This window comes from Berghia stephanieae, chromosome 2 (assembly GCF_034508935.2).
Source record: "Berghia stephanieae isolate SIO BIC M18660-M18661 chromosome 2, UCSD_Bste_1.3, whole genome shotgun sequence".
NCBI classification, from domain to species: Eukaryota; Metazoa; Mollusca; class Gastropoda; order Nudibranchia; family Aeolidiidae; genus Berghia; species Berghia stephanieae.
The window spans coordinates 119,050,388-119,073,683 of NC_088361.1; the positions used below are offsets into that span (position 1 = coordinate 119,050,388).

At 37.0% G+C, this 23,296-nt stretch overlaps 1 protein-coding gene across 1 annotated transcript in view; it reads left to right on the plus strand.

The window, feature by feature from the left end:
- LOC144966415 (bcl-2-like protein 2) overlaps positions 1–20,868 on the plus strand; it is a 61,176-nt gene extending 40,308 nt beyond the window's left edge. Inside the window, exon 2 of the mRNA XM_078902838.1 lies at positions 14,055–20,868. Coding sequence (XP_078758964.1) covers positions 14,055–14,192 — 138 coding nt within the window. The 3' untranslated portion in view covers positions 14,193–20,868. The remainder of the gene's footprint in view (positions 1–14,054) is intronic.
- Positions 20,869–23,296: the final 2,428 nt, after the last annotated feature.

Genomic DNA, 23,296 nt, shown 5'->3' on the forward strand with positions numbered 1-23,296 from the left:
TATAGATTAAACAGATCTGGTGAGGCAACACACCCTTGACGGACTCCTTTCTTAATAGGAATGGAATTTCCTGTAGAGTTTCCGATTTTGATAGATGCCTGCTGGGTGTAGTATAATGTTTGCATGAGTCTGAGGTCTTTCTCATCAGCGCCAATGGAGTGCAGTTGTTTTAGTATTTCTTCGTGGCGTACTCTATCAAAAGCTTTTTTGTAGTCGACAAAACAGAGGTATAGTGGGGTCTGAGCCTGTATAGCTCTTTCACTTAAAACACGGAGGAGGTATATTGCGTTCCTTGTCCCTCTGTCAGGTTGGAATCCATATTGTTCTTCTGCGATTTCGGGGTTAATCTTATTCCTTAGCCTGTTGATAATTATACGCAACAGTATTTTGTTGATGTGGCTTATTAAACTTATAGTTCTAAAATTTTCGCATCTGACTGCACCTGCTTTCTTTGGTATTGCTATGAAAATAGAGTTACAGAGATCTTCTGGAATTTTCCCAGTATTGTATATATTGTTGAATAATATGTGAAGTTCATGTGGCGCTTTATATCATCACAAAACAATATAGAAAGTACATGACATCAAAAATATGACTATTAATGGTCAGCATTTAAAACCTGTTATTTTCACAAAGTAAAAGCGAAGCAACTCGATAAAACCAGTGTCGCATCGCTGTCGTTGTCTGGAGGAAAACGGTAATATTGGATATTGGGTGATATAGTTATCTTAAAATGGAACCCCGCCTTCAAACGGTTAAAACAACAAATCTGTCGAGTTGCCTAAAAGTATAGATTATTATTTCTTTTATCCTATACCTTTCCTTCTCGTTGACGGGTTTACCTCGTGTCAAGTCCAGCTGATGACAGAAATTATGTTAATTAAAGCGCATGTGCATAATGGACAGTCGAACATGTCTGGGTTTGTTTTTATTTATTTATATTTTTTTTTGTTTGTTTTTATAGTCGAACATGTCTGGGTTTGTTTTTTTGTTTTTTAATTAATGTTTTTTTTGTTTGTTTGTTTGTTTTTTTTTTGTTTTTTGTTTTTTTTTTGGGATACATGTTGATCGTACAGCTGATGAAGAATGACTCATTCACCGAAACATCTCACATTGTGTGTTTATTATTTAGACTGTTTACCGCAATAATTGGAAATTTTGTAATGTTACACGGTTCCAGTTTGTTTGATTTCTTTGTGGTCTATCTAATAACTGATTCGATATTATGCAGACAACCATTTTAAGTGTTGTGACATTTTCGCTCCTTTTTTTAAAATAATGTTTCGGGACAAGCTCTTTTTATTTCGATCTACTTGGCTGGGCACGCCGGTGGTGACGTGACAAGTCACTTGTAGGTCTGATGCACAAGATTGTAATCATCTTCATTTCTAAAAATGCTGGGAGATTCTTCCACACAATAATAAATATCGCGGGCGTATTTTTTAAATGTTAGGTTTTGTTTTACCATTCTATGATTAGAATTGGGCTAAATGTATTAACGAAATTTGACGTGGGTTGATGTTGTTGTTGTTCTTTTTTTTTGTTTTTGTTTTTTGTTTTTTTATTGGGGTGGGGGGGGGTTGGGTTTATTTTTTTTTTTTTTGTGTTTTTTTGGTGGGGGGGGGGGGGGGGGGGGGCGCTCTCATCCATTTTATTAACGATTTCAAGCCTATCAGCTTACCTTTTATTCGCCATTTACATCCGAACTCCAATACAATCGTTATAATGTTCTTTTAAATTGGTTGAGTCTTTAATTTGTTTAATAAATATAGGGCATTATATAGTCGGACCAGATTTCTCTCTCTCTCTCTCTCTCTCTCTCTCTCTCTCTCTCTCTCTATATATATATATATATATATATATATATATATATATATATATATATATATATATATATATATATATAAATCTCCTCTCTCTCTCTCTCTATCTCTTTACCTATTTCAATCTGTCCATAAATCTTTTATCTATTCTACAATACTCTACTCTATTGCTCTCCCATTCTTTTTCCTTATTTGTTCAAATCCTTATCCTTATCACATTGCGGTGGTGATTGGTAGTGGTCTGCTTTAACGTCAGTCAAACTTAATGTACATGCGTCACTGACTATGACAAGTAAGCCCAGTCATTACAAACCGACTTTATATCCTGACTGATCGGTGAACTGACTGATCAAATCACCGTGTTTTTGTGTAATAGATTGTTACTCATTCCATATTTACATCCTTTTATTTCCGTCCAACGTAAAGAGATTTTTCGATTATGTATTGATGATAGTAAGATCTTAAAAATTATGTATGAAACAGTGTCAGACAAAGCAAGACAGAAAAATACAAACAAACAAACAAAAACAAAAAAAAAATAGAAGGAAAGAAAGGAAGACATTTTAAAAAATCCGCCTTCCTATCCTCGACTTTGGATCGAACCCCATTTCTCATTCCTCTTGATTTCAAGTTATTTATTTTAATATGAAGCGTAAAAATTACAGTGGGCTGTTCATCCCAGTGATTTTTGTTTGATTATTAGGATTTATAATTCAAATACTGGATAGGGAAGATAGGGAAGATGGCGGCGTTTTGGGCATATACTCAGAAGAGATGAAATCATATTGCTAATAAAGCCAATTATACTTCATCGGGACACAAAAGGGGAGACCACCCACGTTAATTCACACCGTCCTTAAGAGAAATAAAACTCCTCCGAATTGACCAAGAACTGATATTAGATGAAAATCTCCTGTTATCAGTTATCAGCCGCATACACAGCCAAAAGACTGAACTGTGGAAGGAAATAATGACACAAACGATTAGAGAGGCTGCCGAGGCGTCCAATCGGATTATTAAGAAGCGAAAGGCCATTTATGTCAGTCAGTCCGTCTATTATATAGACGCATCTGGCAGTCACCCTGGTGCTGCCTCTACACAAAGTGTCTGGGGTGAGTGGATTACGAGTACCGCAATTATTATTGATTTTTCTTGTGGTTACATCCATTACGAATTGCGTCTATTCCCCTCGGTGCCTTAACGGTTCGATGAGCTAGGATCTTGTCGTTCTCACGGTCCTCCGTCTATCGATCCACGCTTGGCCTTTTGTTATTAAATAAATAAATAAATAAAATAAAACAATAAATAAATAAATAAATAAATAAATAGGCAAAATGGAAGTTATTTTGTGAAATTAATGAATTGATATATGATAATAGGGATAATAATAATAATAACAATAATGGTGATGATGATGATTGTGTTGATAATGAGAAGAAGAAGAAGAAGAAGAAGAAGAAGAAGAAGAAGAAGAAGAAGAAGAAGAAGAAGAAGAAGAAGAAGAAGAAAGAAGAAGAAGAAGAAGAAGAAGAAGAGAAGAAGGGAAGAAGAAGAAGAAGAAGAAGAAGAAGAAGAGAGAAAGAAGAAGAAGAAGAAGAAGAAGAAGAAGAAGAAGAAGAAGAAGAGAGAAGAAGAAGAAGAAGAAGAAGAAGAAGAAGAGAAGAAGAAGAAGAAGAAGAAGAAGAAGAAGAAGAAGAAGAAGAAAGAAGAAGAAGAAGAAGAAGAAGAAGAAAGAAGAAGAAGAAGAAGAAGAAAAGAAGAAGAAGAAGAAGAAGAAGAAGAAGAAAAGAAGAAGAAGAAGAGAAGAAGAAGAAGAAGAAGAAGAAGAAGAAGAAGAAGAAGAAGAGAAGAAGAAGAAGAAGAAGAAAGAAGAAGAAGAAGAAGAAGAAGAAGAAGAAGAAGAAGAAGAAGAAGAAAAGAAGAAGAAGAAGAAGAAGAAGAAGAAGAAGAAGAAGAAGAAGAAGAAGAAGAAGAAGAAAAGAAGAAGAAGAAGAAGAAGAAGAAGAAGAAGAAGAAGAAGAAGAAGAAGAGAAGAAGAAGAAGAAGAAGAAGAAGAAGAAGAAGAAGAAGAAGAAGAAGAAGAAAGAAGAAGAAGAAGAAGAAGAAGAAGAAGAAGAAGAAGAAGAAGAAGAAGAAGAAGAAGAAGAAGAAGAAGAAGAAAAAAAGAAGAAGAAGAAGAAGAAGAAGAAGAAGAAGAAGAAGAAAGAAGAAGAAGAAGAAGAAGAAGAAGAAGAAGAAGAAGAAGAAGAAGAAGAAGAAGAAGAAGAAGAAGAAAAAAAATTGAATTTCCCACGATCACTGACAGCCATCAGGTCTCCGACCACGTACAACATTGCTTGCTATTAATTTGTGACAAGACGAGACCCCCGTTTGGTTTATCTCCGACGTAATACAGTTTAGGTGATGGGCCACATTCTGTTTATGCGTCGAGTGAGGCTATGTGGGCTAGTGGTATGACACTCGCCTTCTTCGGATCGGAAGGTCAAGGGTTCGAGTCCCGCTCTGAGCGGAGCATAGATTATGAGTTCTTGGAAAAGGCTCTTTGCTCACACTCTCTCATCGTACTCAGGTGTAAAATGAGCACCTGACCGTTAGCAGCGTTGTCTCTGTCTGAAAAAAAAAAGTGTAATATTGCCTAACAGGCATCAGTGATGTCTCTTTCTACATGCTAAGTGTTGCTGCTGTATTGTAAAGCGCTTTATTCTCAAGTTTTGTCGTGTTTCCTTTTTTTGTTTTGTGGGGGTTTTTTTTGTTTTTGTTTTTTGTCTGTTTTTTTTTTTTTTTTTTTTTTTTTTTTTTTTTTTTTTTTGTTTTTTTTTTTGTTTTTTTTGTTTTTTGGTATAATTCTCGTAGTTTTTATACCACAGGAAAACAAGCTATAGTGCGATGTGAAGATAATAAATATTTCTGATCTGACATACTTAAATGAAAATGATTTGCTAGTTGGAAAGGTACACGGATTTGCGATGCTAACTTTTTTTTTAAATATCGCATAATCTCGCGTTTGAATGAAGGCGATATTTATTTGCATTGTAGGAGAGGTTGCTTTAAAAGGTCTGTTTTCATTGAGGCGAATTGCACAATGTTTACCAAGCGTTTGTTGGCAGGCGCCGCCCTTTGCCACCAGTCCGACTGTTTTTTGGTGTGTTGTTGACGCGGTATTATGGGCAAAGTTGGCGATAGATCTGGATTTTGATGCTGTAATCCAAATTTGTAAATAAGTGGATGAACAGCTGTCTTTGAAACTGATGTCTTCTGGATGAGTTTCTAAGTTTAACTCTTGAATGGTTGACAAATTAAACCCATTTTCTTCCTTTTTACTGGCGCTGATATAACCTAAATGTGTTGCAAGCGCCGTAAAACCCTTAAAAACAACAAAACAACAAACTCATCTTCATCATGGTCATTATCATCATCGTCGTCGTCGCCGTCATCGTCATCATCATCATCGCTATCATCACCAAAACCATCACCACCACCGACATCATCGTCGTCCTCGTTGCTATTGTTTTAGGGAAACTTTCTATAAAGTTTTTTAAAAAGATAATATCTGGAAAAAAGGAGACACCAAAACCATATTTCAGCAGTCACGCAATCAGATATTATCTATGAAGTGCTTCAGTTTATGACATTATAATGTGCATGCTTCCGTCTATCAAATAGGTGTGTATTTCGGTGTGGGCGAATGTTGTTTGGATACGTTATTTGCTTATTTAGAACGTTAAAAGATATGGAAATGTTTACCACCCTGATTTTATTTGCTATACACTCCTTTATCATTTTTAGTATTGATGCTATACATTTACACTTGCGTCAACCGGATAAAATGAATGCACCAAACACACACAACTATGTGAAATCTTAGTTTATAGTCTGATTGATAGAATTTTGAGGGAAGTATCATTAAATTGGCTGTCTAAAAACAATAACAAAGAGCTAAATGAGGTCAATTTCGTTCCTTCTATACCGCGTATTCGAGTTTCCAACCAAACTGAAAATTCGAAGGTCATAGAAAATGTGGTCTTCTCAGGAATAACATGAATCCGACAGCAAAAAATACTATTTTAAAAAAAGAAGAGAATCTCCAAATCGATTTGCTATTAGTCCAAGCTTCCAAGGTGGTATCACCTGTGTATCTTGTCCATGTTCCGGTTTAGAAACCAATCAAAGCACATCATGTTTCATGAACATTTACAAGTCAATATTCCGGCAGGTTGACAACTTTAAACTCATAAGAAAGCGGCCCAGCGGGAGACTGTCAAAGCTAGAGCGCCAGCTCTTCCTTTGATGGAGTGTGGCTCGGGGGCTCAGCATTTCACAAATTCGAGCACTGTTAACCGTTATGAGTGGCTGGATGGGTGACAGTGATAATAAAAAATCTGGTCACAATGCCGTGTCCTTGGATACGGCACTTCCCACGCATTTGTGCATAACGACGTCTCTCGCAGGCGAGTGACCTTCTGTCTTTGTCCTCAAATAGGATTACTTCATTTTGTCCTGGCCTAAGCCGGAGTCCTTGGCTGAGAGGGAAACAGTTGAGGATGTATAGCATTAATTTTTGGGTGATCTTTTTCCCCTTGTTAAACCATCTATGTGTTACGTACTTTAACAACTTGGGCATCTACCCTACTTTTGTCTCAACAGCGCATTGTTCAATTGAATTGTCACATTTTTAGAAATTTTTTTAACTGCTCATCGGACATATCCAGATAATATTTCATAGCCATCTCGTATAATATTGGCGAACTTTCAATTCCCCAGGGCTGTTAGAGGCAAATTTCTCCGTCGAAAGGCTTTCTCTATACATATACCGCTCTCCCCATCATCTCCCCATTTCTTTTCATTGCTGTCTTTTGATTTTGTCTCTACTAATGCCACTACCATCTATAAAATCAATCAGCCCCTCTCTCTCTCTCTCTCTCTCTCTCTCTCTCTCTCTCTCTCTCTCTCTCTGCTATCTCTCTCTCTATCTCTCTCTGTGTGCTATCTCTCTCTCTCTATCTCTCTATCTCTCTGCTATCTCTCTCTCTCTCTCTCTGCTATCTCTCTCTCTATCTCTCTCTCTCTGCTATTTCTCTCTCTCTCTCTGCTATCTCTCTCTCTATCTCTCTCTCTCTATCTCTCTCTCTCTATCTCTCTCTGCTATCTCTCTCTCTATCTCTCTCTCTCTGCTATTTCTCTCTCTCTCTCTGCTATCTCTCTCTCTACCTCTCTCTCTCTATCTCTCTCTCTCTATCTCTCTCTCTCTATCTCTCTCTCTATCTCTCTCTGCTATCTCTCTCTCTGCTATCTCTCTCTCTATCTCTCTCTCTCTGCTATCTCTCTCTCTCTATCTCTCTCTCTATCTCTCTCTCTCTATCTTCTCTCTCTCTATCTCTCTCTCTCTCTCTCTCTCTCTCTCTCTCTCTCTCTCTCTCTGTGTGTGTGTGTGTGTGTGTGTGTGTGTGCTATCTCTCTCTCTCTCTCTCTCTCTCTCTCTCTCTCTCTCTCTCTCTTAAATTTATTAGTTTCATCCGGCTACCACTGGTGTGTCACTCATGCCAGCTCCAGCTCCCCCCCCCCCCCCCCCCCCCCCCCCCCCCCCCCCCGGCTACCCGTCACATCAATGAGTGAGTGATAATATCACATTAATGTTCAAATCTGGTGAATTTATAAAACCAAGAGATATTCTTAGGCTATAACCCTAGTTGCAGACCAAATGTCATGGCCGTCCACCTTAGTTTCCGATAACTGGGGTGGCTGAAATATTTTTACTGTTAAAAAGAAATCTTTACAGTTCAAGGTCATTACTGTCATTTCATTATTTCCCGAAATGCACCAGAATTTCCTCATATTCTATAAATAGTCCGTCTCAGTTTCACCACAATTTGCGTAGCAGCTTTTGGTGAGGTTTAGTGACAGTCTCGAGGTCAGAGTGAGTGAATAGGAAAGACAAGGAAAGGGTGATGAAAGGAAGGACAAAAAAGTGAGAGAGTGATAGAGAGAGAAAGTTGGAGAAATTATGAAATATGAGAGGGGTGCAGTGATACCCTCAATACCAAATATGTCAACGATAGAAATGGGTAAGAAAGAGGGGAATGGATAGATAGATAGATATATAGATAGATAGATAGATAGATAGATAGATAGATAGAGTGGAGAGATGATATAGATATATAAATGGATCGAGAGATAAAGACAGGGAGAAAGAGTGAGAGAGGCGGAGATATAGAGTGAGAGAGACGCAGAGAAGGAGGGAGAGAGATTTATTTGATTAGAGGGGATTTAACAGAACGGAAACGGAATATCGGGTTATCTTATTATTATTTTGAAGAATACGATGAATCCTTTGTTAGTGCCTTCTTCTGTCTTTGGTTGAACAAAACAAACATCGAGAATGTAATTCAGGTGGACAACAAGAGTATCGTGTATCAAACTATATATTATAACGTTCTCTCTCTCTCTATCTATCTCTCTCTCTCTCTCTATCTCTCTCTCTCTCTCTCTCTCTCTCTGCTCTCCTCTTTGGCTGTCTGTTCTTCCTTCTCCCACCTCTCCTTTCGTACCACATTCCTTTCCCCCTCCATCCTTTTTGATCTTTTCCCACTTACCACTGACCATTTTATCTCTACATTTTTCCATGACTTTTTAGAAAGCAGGCCAAATGGCCTTGATCTAACATAGTCTTCTTGGAATAGGTTTACACCTACGTACACATATTTGCAGGTCTGATAGCCGAACACAATTATTATGGGCTTGATTTAACATTGTTGTAATGGACACTTATTTGTTTTTGGTTTGAGTATTTCCATCACAACAATGAGCCCATCACAATTTGGGTCTTCAGACCTGAACACGTCGGTTTACACTATTATTCTTTCATTAGTGATTGTCTGCCTGCTACCTGTCTACAATTAATTCGGTGCTAGCTGTAGCAGGATGCGTAAGAGATAAGTCAGAACAGCTCAGGTGGGTGGGGTCGTTGCTGCCATTCAATCTCCATATCCATCCATCTACCTAGTTCTTCATCCATTTCTTTAATCTCAACGTGCAAACCAAACTAATGAGAGCCGATAACGGAAACAAACAACCTCTCTCTCTCTCTCTCTCTCTCTCTCTCTCTCTCTCTCTCTCTCTCTCTCTCTCTCTCTCTCTCTCTCTCTCTTTCTCTCTCTCTCTCTCTCTCATTCCCTAATAAGCAAGACACCCACGCAACTTTGATTTATCCACCATAGTTAACTACCTCCCCCGGCAGGCCTCCCTGCAAATCAATAATTATACACCCACCCAGACAATGCAGTTCATTACCTCTCTCTCTCTCTCTCTCTCTCTCTCTCTCTCTCTCTCTCTCTCTCTCTCTCTCTCTCTCTCTCTCTCTCTCTATCCACCTCCATCTCTCTCAATCAACTCACGACAGTCTCACCTATCTTCCTGTATGTCTCTTGTTTTTCCATTTATTTTTTCCTACCCCTATCTCTCTCTCTCTCTCTCTCTCTCTCTCTCTCTCTCTCTCTCTCTCTCTCTCTCTCTCGTCGCTCTCTCTATCTATCGATTTAACTAGCTAGCTATCTATATATCTCTCGCTCCCCCTTCCTCTCTCTCTCTTTCATCTGTGTCTCATTCACCACCCCCCCCCCCCCCCCCACTCCTCCCATTCCCCTTTTCCCCCTGTCTCTCTCGATCTTTCATTTCTCATTCCCACGCTGTATACCGCACTTGTTTGTGTATTGATTTTAAAATCAATTCCGTTGGCCTTGTCTCCTCACATGATGTCGGAGAGAGAGAGAGAGAGAGAGAGAGAGAGAGAGAGAGAGACTATAAAAAATACCGATGGTCATATGCCCCTTTGTCATACAAGGGCAGGTCGAAAGGTCACCATGACTAACAAAGTGTATATATCGATTTTTAAGTAAATCAACTATATCTTCGATGTTTCAAAAAACAAAAATTCCATATGAGCAATGAAATGTTTCAACATGAAAGGGATCTTGCGAAATGTCGATACTCTTGGTCTTGTTTTTGTTGAGAAAATTCATGAGTTCATATTGCAGTATTTTCAAAGTTGTTTTTTAACAATGTATTTAAACGTTTTATATAGATATTGTCTGTATCGCTATTTGTGCTCATGTATGTGTTGTGTATGTATGTCTATGTGTATGCGAGTCCGTGTATATGTGTGTCTGTGTGTGTGCATGTGTCTGTGTGTGTGCGTGTGTCTGTGTGTGTGTGTGTGCGCGCGCGCGCAAGCTTAGTTGAATGTTGATTGAATACGTGACATGAGGAGGGGGGAGGGGGTGGGTGTTTACCAGTGAGTTCGCGTCGAGTGTTCAAGGGCATTTTCGTGAGCTGGAGGAAACATTGAGATAATGATTGGTTCGAGGCCGTTATGAGTAATGCAGAAAGTAACATACTTCGATTGGTTAAATTGAGCAGGTGATGAAAGAGATGTGAGGTCACGTGAGGTCTCGTGGTCACCAAAATTATCCATCATCCCATCCATTATCCGCATTGATAATGCGGGGTTTAGTCAAACTATGCATATTAGATCTGGCTGGCAAACCATTCAAAAATTGTACAATTTGGTAAACATTTGAATAAGACTCCTTCGTTCTTGTAATAATACATTAGTTAATTCTTATCTGTATAAAACAATTTTTTATATAGCGTAATGTCAACTAAATATGCTCAAAGAGCTTCACAACTTGTTGAAAACAACTATCAGACAATAACAGTATGTAAAGTACAGGGCATATAATCACAATCACAAGCAAGTCATATAATATGATGCAGTTGTTTGGCTCACATGCATGTACTCATTTGTACTCTGGAAAAACCCATATTTAAATATTTGGCCAGAAAACTCGTCCTTCAAATATCGATCGATTTCAATGACCCTCATCATGGCAAAAACTTTCAAACCTGGGACCTCGCAATCTCTCTCTACCTCTATTTCTTATTTCTTCATAGTGCGACAACCTCTAGTAACGGGTGTTTTATTTATGGGATTTAGTTGTGTAATTACCAAATTGTTCTTAGTTATTATTCCTTATTTGTTGATTGTGACAACACTAATGAGCTGAGTCACTGTCGTTTATGGGGTTGTGGAAAAAAGTGATCTATGTCCTATGGACAAAAGGCGGTACGTAGATCGTGTCGGTATACAAAGTCAGGTGATGCTGAGTATGGTAATTGACCAGATGGGTGACGATGAAGGATCACAAACTCTTGTCCCAGTGTTGAAGTCAATGCACGTTTCACCACTCGCCTTTGGTGTGAGTACCCGTCTCATTTTTAATGGGTAACGGTTGTTATTGCTAGTACAAAATATGCGTCAAATAGGCAACTTGTACTGTATGAAATAAAAATTTAACCTCTCGTTGGCCTTCTGGGGAATTAAATAAAGCGATGCCAAGATTGGTGATGAAACCATAAGGATGTCTATATATTTATTTATTATTTGTATAAAAACAAGAAGACTGTACCCACTCGTGGAAAACAAAGATTAATTAAAAAGATCATTTACATACTACACTTTCTATATAATTTACACTTTTCTTGAGTAATCTGTGAATGATGACACAACTCGAGAATAATTGTGTGAAAAGGTCATTGTGTGATAACGCCCTACGGACTTTCCAGTTCTATCTATATCTGGAACAGAGCAAGTCGTGAGTACTCACTCGAAGGACACACCATCGGATGAATGCCATTATCAGACGTTGTTAAAAAAAAAAATAAAATATTGTCGTCGTCTCTTCCACTTCCACTCACTAACAAGTCTGTGTCGGGCCAGGTCATTCTGGTGAATAACTAATTTAATAACGTGGACTCCAGATATTTCCCGTGTATGTGTAGATGGTAACGATTGCAGTTGCCAAGGTCTTGCGTGACCAAAACAATTTCATTAAAAAGCAATTGTATTTTGAATGAGGCAATAATATGATTGCTCAATGTCTTCAGAATTATGACTTTTTGTGTAAATTTAAAAAGGGGGGAAAACACATTGCATCAATCTTATTAAAATTATTGGGAATGACCAACGTTCTATTATTAGAACATCGCGTTGTTTTTCCTTGACCTCCCAGCCAGTTAGTTGGTTGGAAGGATACCACGGTTAGCAAGATGCTTCTCGTTTTTTATCGATTTTTCACTTGTTATTGTACATCTGGTCGTAAATGCTGTGGCGTGTCGAAGAGAGGCAAAACAAAATAATAATGTAAGGAAAATGGTGAATGGTGCCAATCAATTATTTAAAAAAAATAAATAAAAGCATTCATCTTACATCTAACTTTGCGACACATTTGCACATTCCGCGTTGTTCGCTTTCGGTTTGCCTTTGTTTTTCCACATTATTTACCTATTCTTTCGTTGAAGAGAAAAAGTAGAGATAGAGACTATATTATTAAGAGCTCTCGGAATTGCGTTTGCTTTCCAGCTATCATAGACATAGAAGTAAACTCACTATATTTCATTTTTTAAAATATCTTTTATGATACATTGTTTTGTAGAGGTAGAGTTAGCATCAGAAATGTCAAAACACAAAGTTACACACACAGATGCCTAACACCTATCCGACAGGTAATATTTCAAAGTTGAAAATTCCAACCATATGAAAAGGATAAACAGTGATCGATGTCCCCACGTGATACTCTCCTTTCAAATACAAAAGAGGAGGAATGGCCATTATCTCTATCAGAAAACGACCATTAAGTTCGTTCCCATGCTTAAGTATAGGAATGGTTATTATAGATGAGCATATTGGACTGTGAAGATACAATGAAATGACTTTTTTTTTGTTTATTGTTTGTTTCTTTGTTTCTTTTTTTTTCTTTGTTGTTGTTGTTGTTGTTGTTTTTTGTTTTTTTGGGGGGTGGGGGGAGGGGGGGGGGGGGGGGGGGGGGGGTTTAATGATAATGTTGCCCGATTTTCCCAGTCTTTGCTAAAGACGTCTTTATTCACTTATCAACTAATACGGTAGTCAGCAGTAGCTATCTTTGTCTAGAGAGATACAACAAGAATCCATTTGTCTATGTTCGAATCTCTAGTCGAGAAAGTTATTTTGAAGTTTGTTCTATTCATTTATTATTATTATTATTATTAGTAGTAGTAGTAGTAGTAGTAGTAGTAGTAGTAGTAGTAGTAGTAGTATTGTTATTATTAATGTTATTATTTTATTTTATATTCTATTAATTAATTTATTTATTTATTTATCTATTTATTTTGATATTTTTTATCCTCCTTTTCTGAAACTAAGTCATGCGCTCATTTATATACTTTAGCATATGGAAAGCGAGCGGACCTCATTACAATGTATTCATGAAAGTTGAAAAAATTCAGTATAATGAGTGATTAGAAACGTAGAGTCCGTGAATTGTCCTTGTCGAAAGCAAACATCAGGGTCTGTCTGGAAATAAAGAACGAATATCTCATTTCGTGGTGTCAGAGTTTTAAGTGAAGGAGATAGTATCCATCAATTCATGAATACAAGCATTTGATAAGGAATACGTTGGGGGGGGGGGGGGGTGTAAAATTTTGTATATTTTTGGGAGGAATGTATAAGTATAATAAATGCTTTTGTTTTTTGTTTTGAATTACATCTGCACATGAACTAGACGTCTAGATTAATTTGTCTTCGTATTGGAGGTACTCTAAACTTTTTTTTTTTAATGAGGAAAGGTTCGAGGATGGGCGGTGTGTGTGTGTATGTGTGTGTGTGTGTGTGTGTGTGTGTGTAAGGGGAGGGGGTGTCCACCTCTTTGCCAATACTAATTCTGTTCAACAGTCGTAACGTCACTTCCTTCCTAATGACGCATGGTAACTTAGTTACACTGGCTCTAAACTATTGGAACAATGGCGGACCCCCGTATGAAATATTTCTCCGGCGAGCATAAAAGCGTATCCAGAGGAAAAAAAAAGACATACATTTGATCATGTTTTGACTTTTACACATTCTGATCACAAGGCATATGAAAAGTTCTAGCCAGCTTGAAGAATAAAAAGTAATGATTTTCTTTGTTTAGAACCAAGATGGCCGCCGTTGTCGGGTGGCGTGACATCAGACTACTGAATCCAATTGTTGTGTTGATATAATAGTTGCAGCACATTTGATTTTGTTTTGAGTCTGCACAGCCCATGAGATGTGTTATGTCATGCTTTAAGAACAAAAGAACTTAATGTAGATTGTGTTTCTTTTTAAACAAATTTTGTCCATTTTAACGTAACTTTTCATTATTTTTTAAATTTTCTTTACAGGAAGGGTTCCTGACATTCCACGCAGGGCCCGACTCCAAGAAAGAGAGTGGTTGGCCAAACATGAGGACGATAGGGGGGTACGCACTGGCCGGACTGGGAGTCATCACTCTCGGAGCTTTTCTTACGCAAAGATCATAATAGAAATGGACGTTCTTGAAAAGACTTTGATTATGATTTTCTTGTTAATCCAAGAATGGAACTATAGATTTTATATTCTATTGAATTCGCGGAAAGTTCCGTCGAGTTCAGAATCGTTACTCTCATCGTCATATTCAAATCATCATCATCATCATTGTCGAAATTATCATTGTCATCGCTGTTGCTGTTGTTACGGTGTATATTATTGTGAGTATTGTTGTCATTGTTATGAATATGAATCAACACGTTGTGATCGATGCCTCCAAGAGGGAACCAATGAGGACCACTTTACGACAAAAGCTTATTTGACTTCTATATTTCTAATGCAGCTCTATCCCTGTGAATCTGCAATATACTCCGATGCTTTCGTCACAACAGCCGCCACACTGGCAGTTACCTGCATGAAGCAAATCTTGTATTATCTGCAATTTTCCATCGTCAAATGGCTTCAATGTTCCTGCAGTCTTGCGAAGACTTGGGTTTTTCTGTCTGCCTTAAACAACCTTAGATTCTGGTTTCGCCAACATTTCAACAACTAAGGAACTTCACACTCAATGTTTTAACATTGCAGATCAATTCGAAGCGGCTCGTACGATTTTTGTGTTTTCTATCTCGAATCACTATTCGTTGATATTATTTCGGAATTCTAACATGGTTAGCACTTGGAAATTACATGGGAGCAACGGCAGTTTTTTTTTTTCGAACATCAAGGCAGAGCATCTTCTACAGACATGGCCATCCTTTATAAAGTATTTTTGCCAGACTGCCCACCCAATTTAGAGTTAAGTTTGATTTCTTGTAATTTTTGATGGTTTTATTAACGTGATCAAAATGTTTTAATTTTTAAGTGGATAAGCATACCGTCGCCGTGGGTTTTTTTTTAAACCTATCTTCCAGGAAGTGATTCATTGAAGAAACCTATGATGTGTCAGCAATTCTCGGGGATTGATAATCAACTAACTCACCAAGACAGTATTGTCTTCAATAGACGCTGGGGGAAAATACAAGACCTTATGAAAGCGAAACAACTGCCACCTCATTCGATACCATTACCTAATAATTTAGGATGTATGACACCTACAGCTTAAATAATATGTCGAAATATATCTTTAGAGATGGAAGCCTTGACGTTTTAAACTTGCTCTGTATGTATGCTATGAATTAAACGTTTATTTATTAAAATTTTGAAAATAGGTTTTATGTTGACTACCCCTCCCCCCCTCCCTTTTTTCGTCCTAAAATCTGAGAATAACACAGCACGCAAGTGATATAATAGTATACGTACTGGTTCACTATTTTTAAACGTTAAGTAGGTTGTGATTATGTAAGATTTATTAAGTAGAACTTTTATTCTAACTGAATGGTTTTACGTCATACAAGTAGCACAAGACTGACCTCTCTGTTGTTGACCTGTTATCCATTATGTACTCGTAGTTTACCAACAAAAACAACATTGTAATGTCGATGGATTAAAATGTCCCTACGCTGGCAAAAACTCTCAAACCTGAGACCTCGCGAGGCCGTACTCTAAACACACACACACACACACACACACATACACACACACACGTTTTTTTCAAGATTTTGGCCGAGGGAGTCTTAGATTTCATAGTTGTTTTACAACACGAGGGTCGTTTTAATCGATCGATATTTGAAGGACGAGTTTTATGGCCAGAAAATTTCCAAAAATGTGTGTGTGTGTGTGTGTGTGTGTGTGTGTGTGTGTGTGTTTTCTTCCAGAGTACATGAGTATTGTAAGAGCGTTGTAGGAGAGGGGAGGAACTAACCAATATTATCATTTTTGAAGAAATCCGCTTGTATATTTGTTGTTGTATGTCATCACTCAGAATTCTCGTCTTTCCATCAGTTATGACAACAAAAAATTATACAACTTCCATCTCTCCATATATCTCTCCATTCATCTATCTACCCACCTATGTATCTATCTATCTATCTATCTATCTATCTATCTATCTATCTATCTATCTATGTCTATCTACCAATGCTTCTAGCATCTATCTGCCTGTCAGTCTTTGTTTTACTCTCCCCCTCTCTCTCTCTATCTCTCTCTCTCTCTCTCTCTCTCTCTCTCTCTCTCTCTCGCTCGCTCGCTCTTTCTCTCCCTCTGTCTATCTATCTATCTATTTACTACTGTCTTCCTGTCTGTCCCATCCAACGCATAGCCTAGCCTAGTCAGTTAAAGGTAAACACCATTGTATTATTGTGATAAAATAATCATCAAACACATTATTGATATCTTAGAACCATGATATCGCTCTATGTGCATTGATTTACAAGTTTGATAACCTATCTAGATAGTAATTTATCGATGGCTTGTAATTCCCATTTGTTAAGTGACAAAAAATATGAAAAGGCGTGTATGGTACAAAGTGCCAGATAAATTAGAAGGAATAATACAAGAGGAAAAAACATCCGATCCCAACAAATCAGCCTGACATTTGATTATTGGAAAATCTCTTCTACCTGAATAATACCAATGTATTCTGTATATCCAATCCAACTTGAAATGGCTCTTGAACACCGAAGAGCGATGTAAAGATAATAACTTATGTTTATAGTTTCCAATTTCTCTCACCTCTACACTCATCGTCTTAATCAACGATCAAGCAGATGAAATTGGTAGATGCTAGTGTCTTTTACTTTTCTTTGCTTAGTAATGTAATTCTTTAATAAATTTTCTGATAAGTTTCATCACCTCAAGGGTTTTAAGGCTCGATAATCTGCTTAAAATTCCACCTCTGAGCGGATAGGGTGTGACACCCGGTGTCTACATTATGCTACTAGGTGAAACTCATACTAACTGCTGTGTTAGAACGGGACAAAATGACTGGTGATCAGGAAGTCTGAGGTTCGATCCCCAGTCGAAGAAGACTGATTTGGGGGGGGGGGGGTGTAGTAGTTTGTTTATTCCCTTGTATTATTTCTGTCTTGCTTTGTATGGTACTGTTTTATACACGCTTTGTCAGATTTTTGTCTGACAAAATGAAATATCGAAAAATGACTAATTTAAAAGAGAGAAGAAATTAATTTCCTCTAATTCTCAATTAGTTTGCTTTGAAAATTGAATGACGGCTTATATTAAAACGATTTGATCCATCGTGAACTAGTATCAGGTTATGAGGCTTGTAAATTAATGCACGGAGAAAGCATTGTATCCATCATATTTTTGATAATGAGAGTTTAGTTTTATAAATAATAACACAAATTATGAGAGGAAAATCTGGTATGAATCAAATCCTTGCAATGTAAGGGGTAAATGGGGTTCTGTAAGTCATAATTTATTGTGTTGATGTCATGTGTTGGTGTGTGGGTGAAGTTATCAGTGTAGATGTGTGTGTGTGTGTGTGTGTGATCGTTTAGCTAGATGATAAAATATTAAAATAATATGACTATTTTATACCTTGTGAAACCTTGGTTTTATGATGTTGATGTATAATATGACTATGTATTAAGTATAGTGAACGTGATCTACACAACTTTCATACATCATTGTTCAAAGACTTTCATTTTTATCATCCTCATTGTCTCTATTATATTCATCAAAATCATCATCATCATCATTATCATCGACATCATCATCATCATCGACATCATCATCATCATCATCATACCATCATCATCATCGACATCATCATTATCATCGACATCATTATCATCATCATCATCATCATCATCATCATCATCATCATCGTACCATCATCATCATCGCCACCGTTACTACCACCTCCATTAGCACATTATCATCATCACGAGCATTGCTGTCACAATCATTATTTTCATATCGTTACAAATGGCAACCAGCGGTCAAAGATAAGATTTTATCTTTTATCACCCTCATTATCATAAGTTCTCATTACGGGATATAATATATTATAGTCTATTTCAATACAAACCTGAAATAATTCTTTCCCATGGTCCGTGATTTGTACGTCTTAGGCAGGAGTTGGACAGAGAAATTGATATAATTTATGTACTGCTTGCCATACCTGTCTCGTCACTCGATGCACTGGGTGGATGGAGTCTTTTGACCTCTCGTGGTAGGCAGGAGGTCATTTGCTGTGTCTTCTATTCCGCAATGTCTGTTTTCTGAGTTGCTTTCTTTCTTTATCATGGAATGGGCTTACTTGGGTTTTTGTCCCGGCCCCTGCAGGAGTATTTGTCTGAGAGGGGAGCAGTCAAATGTATAGTGTTAGTATTGGGAGAAATTCGTTTTCCTCGTAAATCATCTCTCTTATGTACTGATCATTATACTTTTTGTTTTTGTTTTGAACATATCTTGAAAATATTTGAATGTGCTCCTCTTAGTGGGATCCTGTTTTCGTGTCAGGATGAGGTATAGTTTAGGTGATCTCAAACTAAGCACATTGATAGTGTGCTTTTGGAATCGAAATCATTTCCCTATTTGAACCAATCTTTTTCTTTGCTGTAATTTGTAATTCTAGAAGTTTTTTTGTCTGTCCCATTTCTTCCTTTTTATGGCGCTGATATGACCTAAATGTGACGCAAACGCCGTAACACGCTTAAAAACAAAACAGCACACCTAGCACAAGAACATAATATGATGGGACCGGTGTTCTGTCATAGAGGTGTCATAATGTACAGTTTGATATAATTGGCAAGTTAAGTAATGTATTGCGAATAGCGAGCTACGTTCTCTGTCAGTCGCCTGCCTTTAAGTTTCGTTTTTATCCAAACCAGCGCCTTCATTCTCCTTATACATTGGCAAGACACCTTTGATCATTTTGTCTGGAAATTTAATACATACTAGATATAACGATGGATTTAGATATCCTAATGCCAAACTACTCAAAAATTAATACATGATACTTTGAGACTTTGAGAATATTCAACAAGTAGGGCCATAACAATTTATCGATATTCACGCAATACTGCTTGCTTAGTTTTTAAAAATAGTTTGTTTTTTTAAAAATGATTATGTTTTTCATTTTGAACGAGGGTAATGGGAGTATTGAATTGATAAGGCAAAATATCCACTGATCTGTGTTAATATAGCTTTATAATAATATGTGTGTATTCATAATAGCTTTCTGTAAATGTCAAGACCAACAGTTTGTAATAATAATGTTTGTATTCTTCTTTAGCAAACCTATTAGTTCACTTTTAATATTAGATTCCTAGGTTATTGATCTGTTTTAATTTAAGACACAGCTTTTCACTGAAAGATGTGTCATTTTATGTATCTAGGAATCATAGAGCTGATGATGGTTGCAGTTTGTTTTTATGTCTGCAATATTATGTTTATATATTATGCTTCACATTAAGCCATGTTTTTATTTTTTTGCTAGACGGCAACTAGACTTTTACTCTCTGTTTTTAATGTTTCCTCGCTAAAAACACGATCGTGATTTAGCCATTTTAATCAACGCTACTAATCGAGAACCAAGAGTGATTATCAATCCCTTTTATCTAAGTTCGAATGAATTTCGTTTAGAAATGAAAGACATCCTTGCTATGTCAGTCGTAGTTTTAAGTAAAAGAAACGTGTCTTGAACAAAGCGGTAATTTTTGATTGGACAATAAGAGTGGCTCGATGTTTGATGAAGGGTGCAGTGGGAAACAGAAAGCTTTGATTTGTGATATGCTCACATTTTTTCCAATCGAGTTGGTATCGGTTTTGAATTCTGACCGTTTAGATATTAAAAAGAAAATTTTGGTTTCGTTTTTATTTATCCTTTGGTTTTAGTTTCAAATGTAGAAAAGTAAAACGCTGCACCGTCCTTGAAGATAAAATTCCACAATGTTATTATTGAAGATTTTTTTTTAAAATCCTGTATTCAAGGTTTACCGCCTTACATCTATGGACTGTATTTAGAATGAGCATTGTTTGTTCATTGAATGTATTTAAATTCTAAATGTCATTTTACTAACACCCGTCGGGTTTTTGGTCCCTTGACATTCATTCATTCTCCCAGCAGAATACACTCTCTTTTACTCTCATTCAACTCGAGCAATCTACCCATAATTTTAACCCCTTTTTTAATGCCAATGGCGGTTTTATCATCAAAGTGAGTCACGTGAATTCAACGCATTTAATGTATAATATTGATATGATACAATGATAAGTGACGATGATTAAAATTGGAAAGGGTAAAGAATTAAAATCCAGCCCCCGGGGGTGCAAGCCAGCACAACTCAGGGCCGGTCACAAGCCCGGGTAAATGGGGAGTGGAGACCTTATTATTATTATTTAGATTGCCGTGTTGAATGAGAAAAGAGGAAAAGAGAAACATTGCGGATCAGGCATTGGTGTTGACATTAATATACTGATTCAGAATATGCAAATGATTATAAGAGAAAATTGTCTCAAATCACCGGCTCTGCAGTGGAAGCCGCATTGCTGCAAATTGAGCAATAGGAAGTGTTTTGGGAGTAAAACCTTAGAAGTCGACTGAAGAACATAAACCCGAGTCATTTGGGTGTTTGTGGAATGATTAATTTTCTTAGTCCCCCATCCTCACACAACCTCCAAAATGACTAGCAAGACGAAGCTAGATCAAGGGCAGTGCAGCTGTAAGTTAGTCATTTATTAAAAACCGTTTGAGATATATCAGGTGAACCCCATCGGTTTCTTACTTGGGCTATTTTCCACAATATCCCAAACGGAGTATTAATGCACTATAGGCGTTTTATGTTATGATTTGTATTATGTTAACACAGATCTTTTATGGCCTATTTTTTAAACCAATAAGTGCAAATTTAGGCCATTTTTACGTCGCGTTGAATATGGCCTGTCGAAATCAATAAGGTAGAGGGTTGTTTTTTTGTTTTTTTTTTGTGGGTTTTTTTTTTCAAGTTTCAAGCTTATGTAGGGTTTCGCCAATAATTTCCAAACAACTGATGGCAACTTGCATGAACGAGAGAAAGAAAGAGAAAAATAGTAGAAAGGGCGGAAGTAATGAATCCCGTAATTTAATGTTAGAACTTAGTTGGATTACTTTATTCATTTTTTAAAAGATATAACAGGCTGGGTGGGGTTCCTGACCTTCCATAGTGGGCAGGGAGGTACATACTGTGTCTTCTATCCCCGTATATCTGTTTTCCAACTTGCATTCTGTCTTTGTCTTGGAATGAGATTACTTGGTTTTGTCCTGGCCCTGGCCGGGGTCCTGGCTGGGAGGGAAACAGTCAAATGCATAGCTATTGTTTTGGGAGATGATATTTTTTTCCTTGTAAATCATCTCTCTGTTATGTATTATTATACTTGTTATTTTGAATTTATAATGGAAGCATTTGAGTGTATTCCTCTTAGTGGGGACAGTGCTTGTGTCCAGATGAGACTTATCAGTGATCTCAAACTAAGTACACTGATAGTGTGCTCTTGGAATCTACATCTGTTCCCTATTTGAACCACTCCCCTTTGTCTTACTTTTTTCCTCAAGTGCTTTTTTATTGTACATCTAGAATCTTTTCACTATCCAATTTTATTCCTTTTTACTGGCGCTTATATGATCTAAATGTGTTGCAAGCGCCGTAAAACCCTTAAAAATAAACAAAAAATATAACTTAGGAAATGTAGCCCCATTAATGGGGTTACCCCTATTTGACTGAAAAAATATTTTTTTTAAAATAGCCACATGGTAAATGTCTGAGCGTTAAGGAATCATTTACAACGAGTCTTAGTTTCTTTCGAATTATAATTTCTCTCTTTGTTTTATCCTACCATGACTCGGTTTATTATTTTTTTTACTATGAGTGAAATAAAAGCGATGGGACTTGGGGTTTTTTTTTTTTTTTTTTTTTTTTTTTTTTGGGGGGGGGGGGTGTTTAAGACCCGAATCGCATTTTCGTTACTGCTGTCTTGGTGGAAGCAATGAAATGAATATAACATTGGTCTCCTCTTTTAAGGGGTTAAACAAAGTGTATAAGAAGCGAGAGATAAGTTAATATTATTACAAGGTAACGGTGTAAAAAATAAAGACATGAAAAGGCTGTATCGAGATTATGAAATTGCTTATTTTTAATGTTGAAGTGTTGGACTCCATGTTAATCACGTGACTTTTGTGTGATAATGATAATATGAATGGCATTAGCAAGATCATCTTAATTCGTCCTAATCCTCGTCATCATCATCATGATCATCATCATCATCATCTCGTCTCATCATCTTCGTGGTCGTCGTCGTCGTCGTCATCATCATCATCACCGTCATCATGTGTTATTAATCTTAATTGACCAAAAACAATGCACATCTTCAATTTTGTACATAATTTTATCGTCAACGTTCCCACTCGCTTGACAAAGAATGGAATTCGAGGATTGTTTTTATTTTATTGTATTTTTTATACCGAATTCTTTTTTTTCTCTCGCCTGGTTTTAATGTTAACTGGTCTTGATTGAGATGGCATTGCCGTCCATGTCAGAATGGATGGTAATTACACGTCACCTTTGATTGAACTATTCTGCAGTGCGGTTTACAAGTGATGATATAGAATATAAATCCTGGGTGGGGTTCCTGACCTCCCAGAGTGGGCAGGGAGGTCCATACTGTGTCTTCTATCCCCTTATGTCTGTTTTCCAACATGCTTTCTGTCTTTGTCTTGGAATGAGATTACTTGGTTTTGTTCTGGCCCTGGCCGGAGTCCTGGCTGAGAGGGAAACAGTCAAATGCATTTATTGTTTTGGGAGATGATATTTTTTTTTCCTTGTAAATCATCTCTTCGTTATGTATTATTTTATTTGTTAATTTTTATAATGTATAATGTAAGCATTTGAGTATATTCCTCTTTGTTGGATTTTGTGCTTGTGTCCGGATGAGATTTATAGGTGATCTCAGACTAAGTACATTGGTGGTGTGCTCTTGGAATCTACATCTGATCCCTATTTGTTGCCAGTTCCCCTTTGCCTTACTTTCTCTTGGGTGCTTTAATTATAATTCTATAACTTTTTACTATCCCATTTTCTTCCTTTTTACTGGCGCCGATATGACCTAAATGTGTTGCAAGCGCCGTAAATCCCTTAAAAACATAAAAACATAGAATATAAATCAAGACAAAAATATCTAAACAAAGCCGGATTTGAAATCAATACACTTTGAACTTTCTTTATTTTTAGAAAATAAGTAA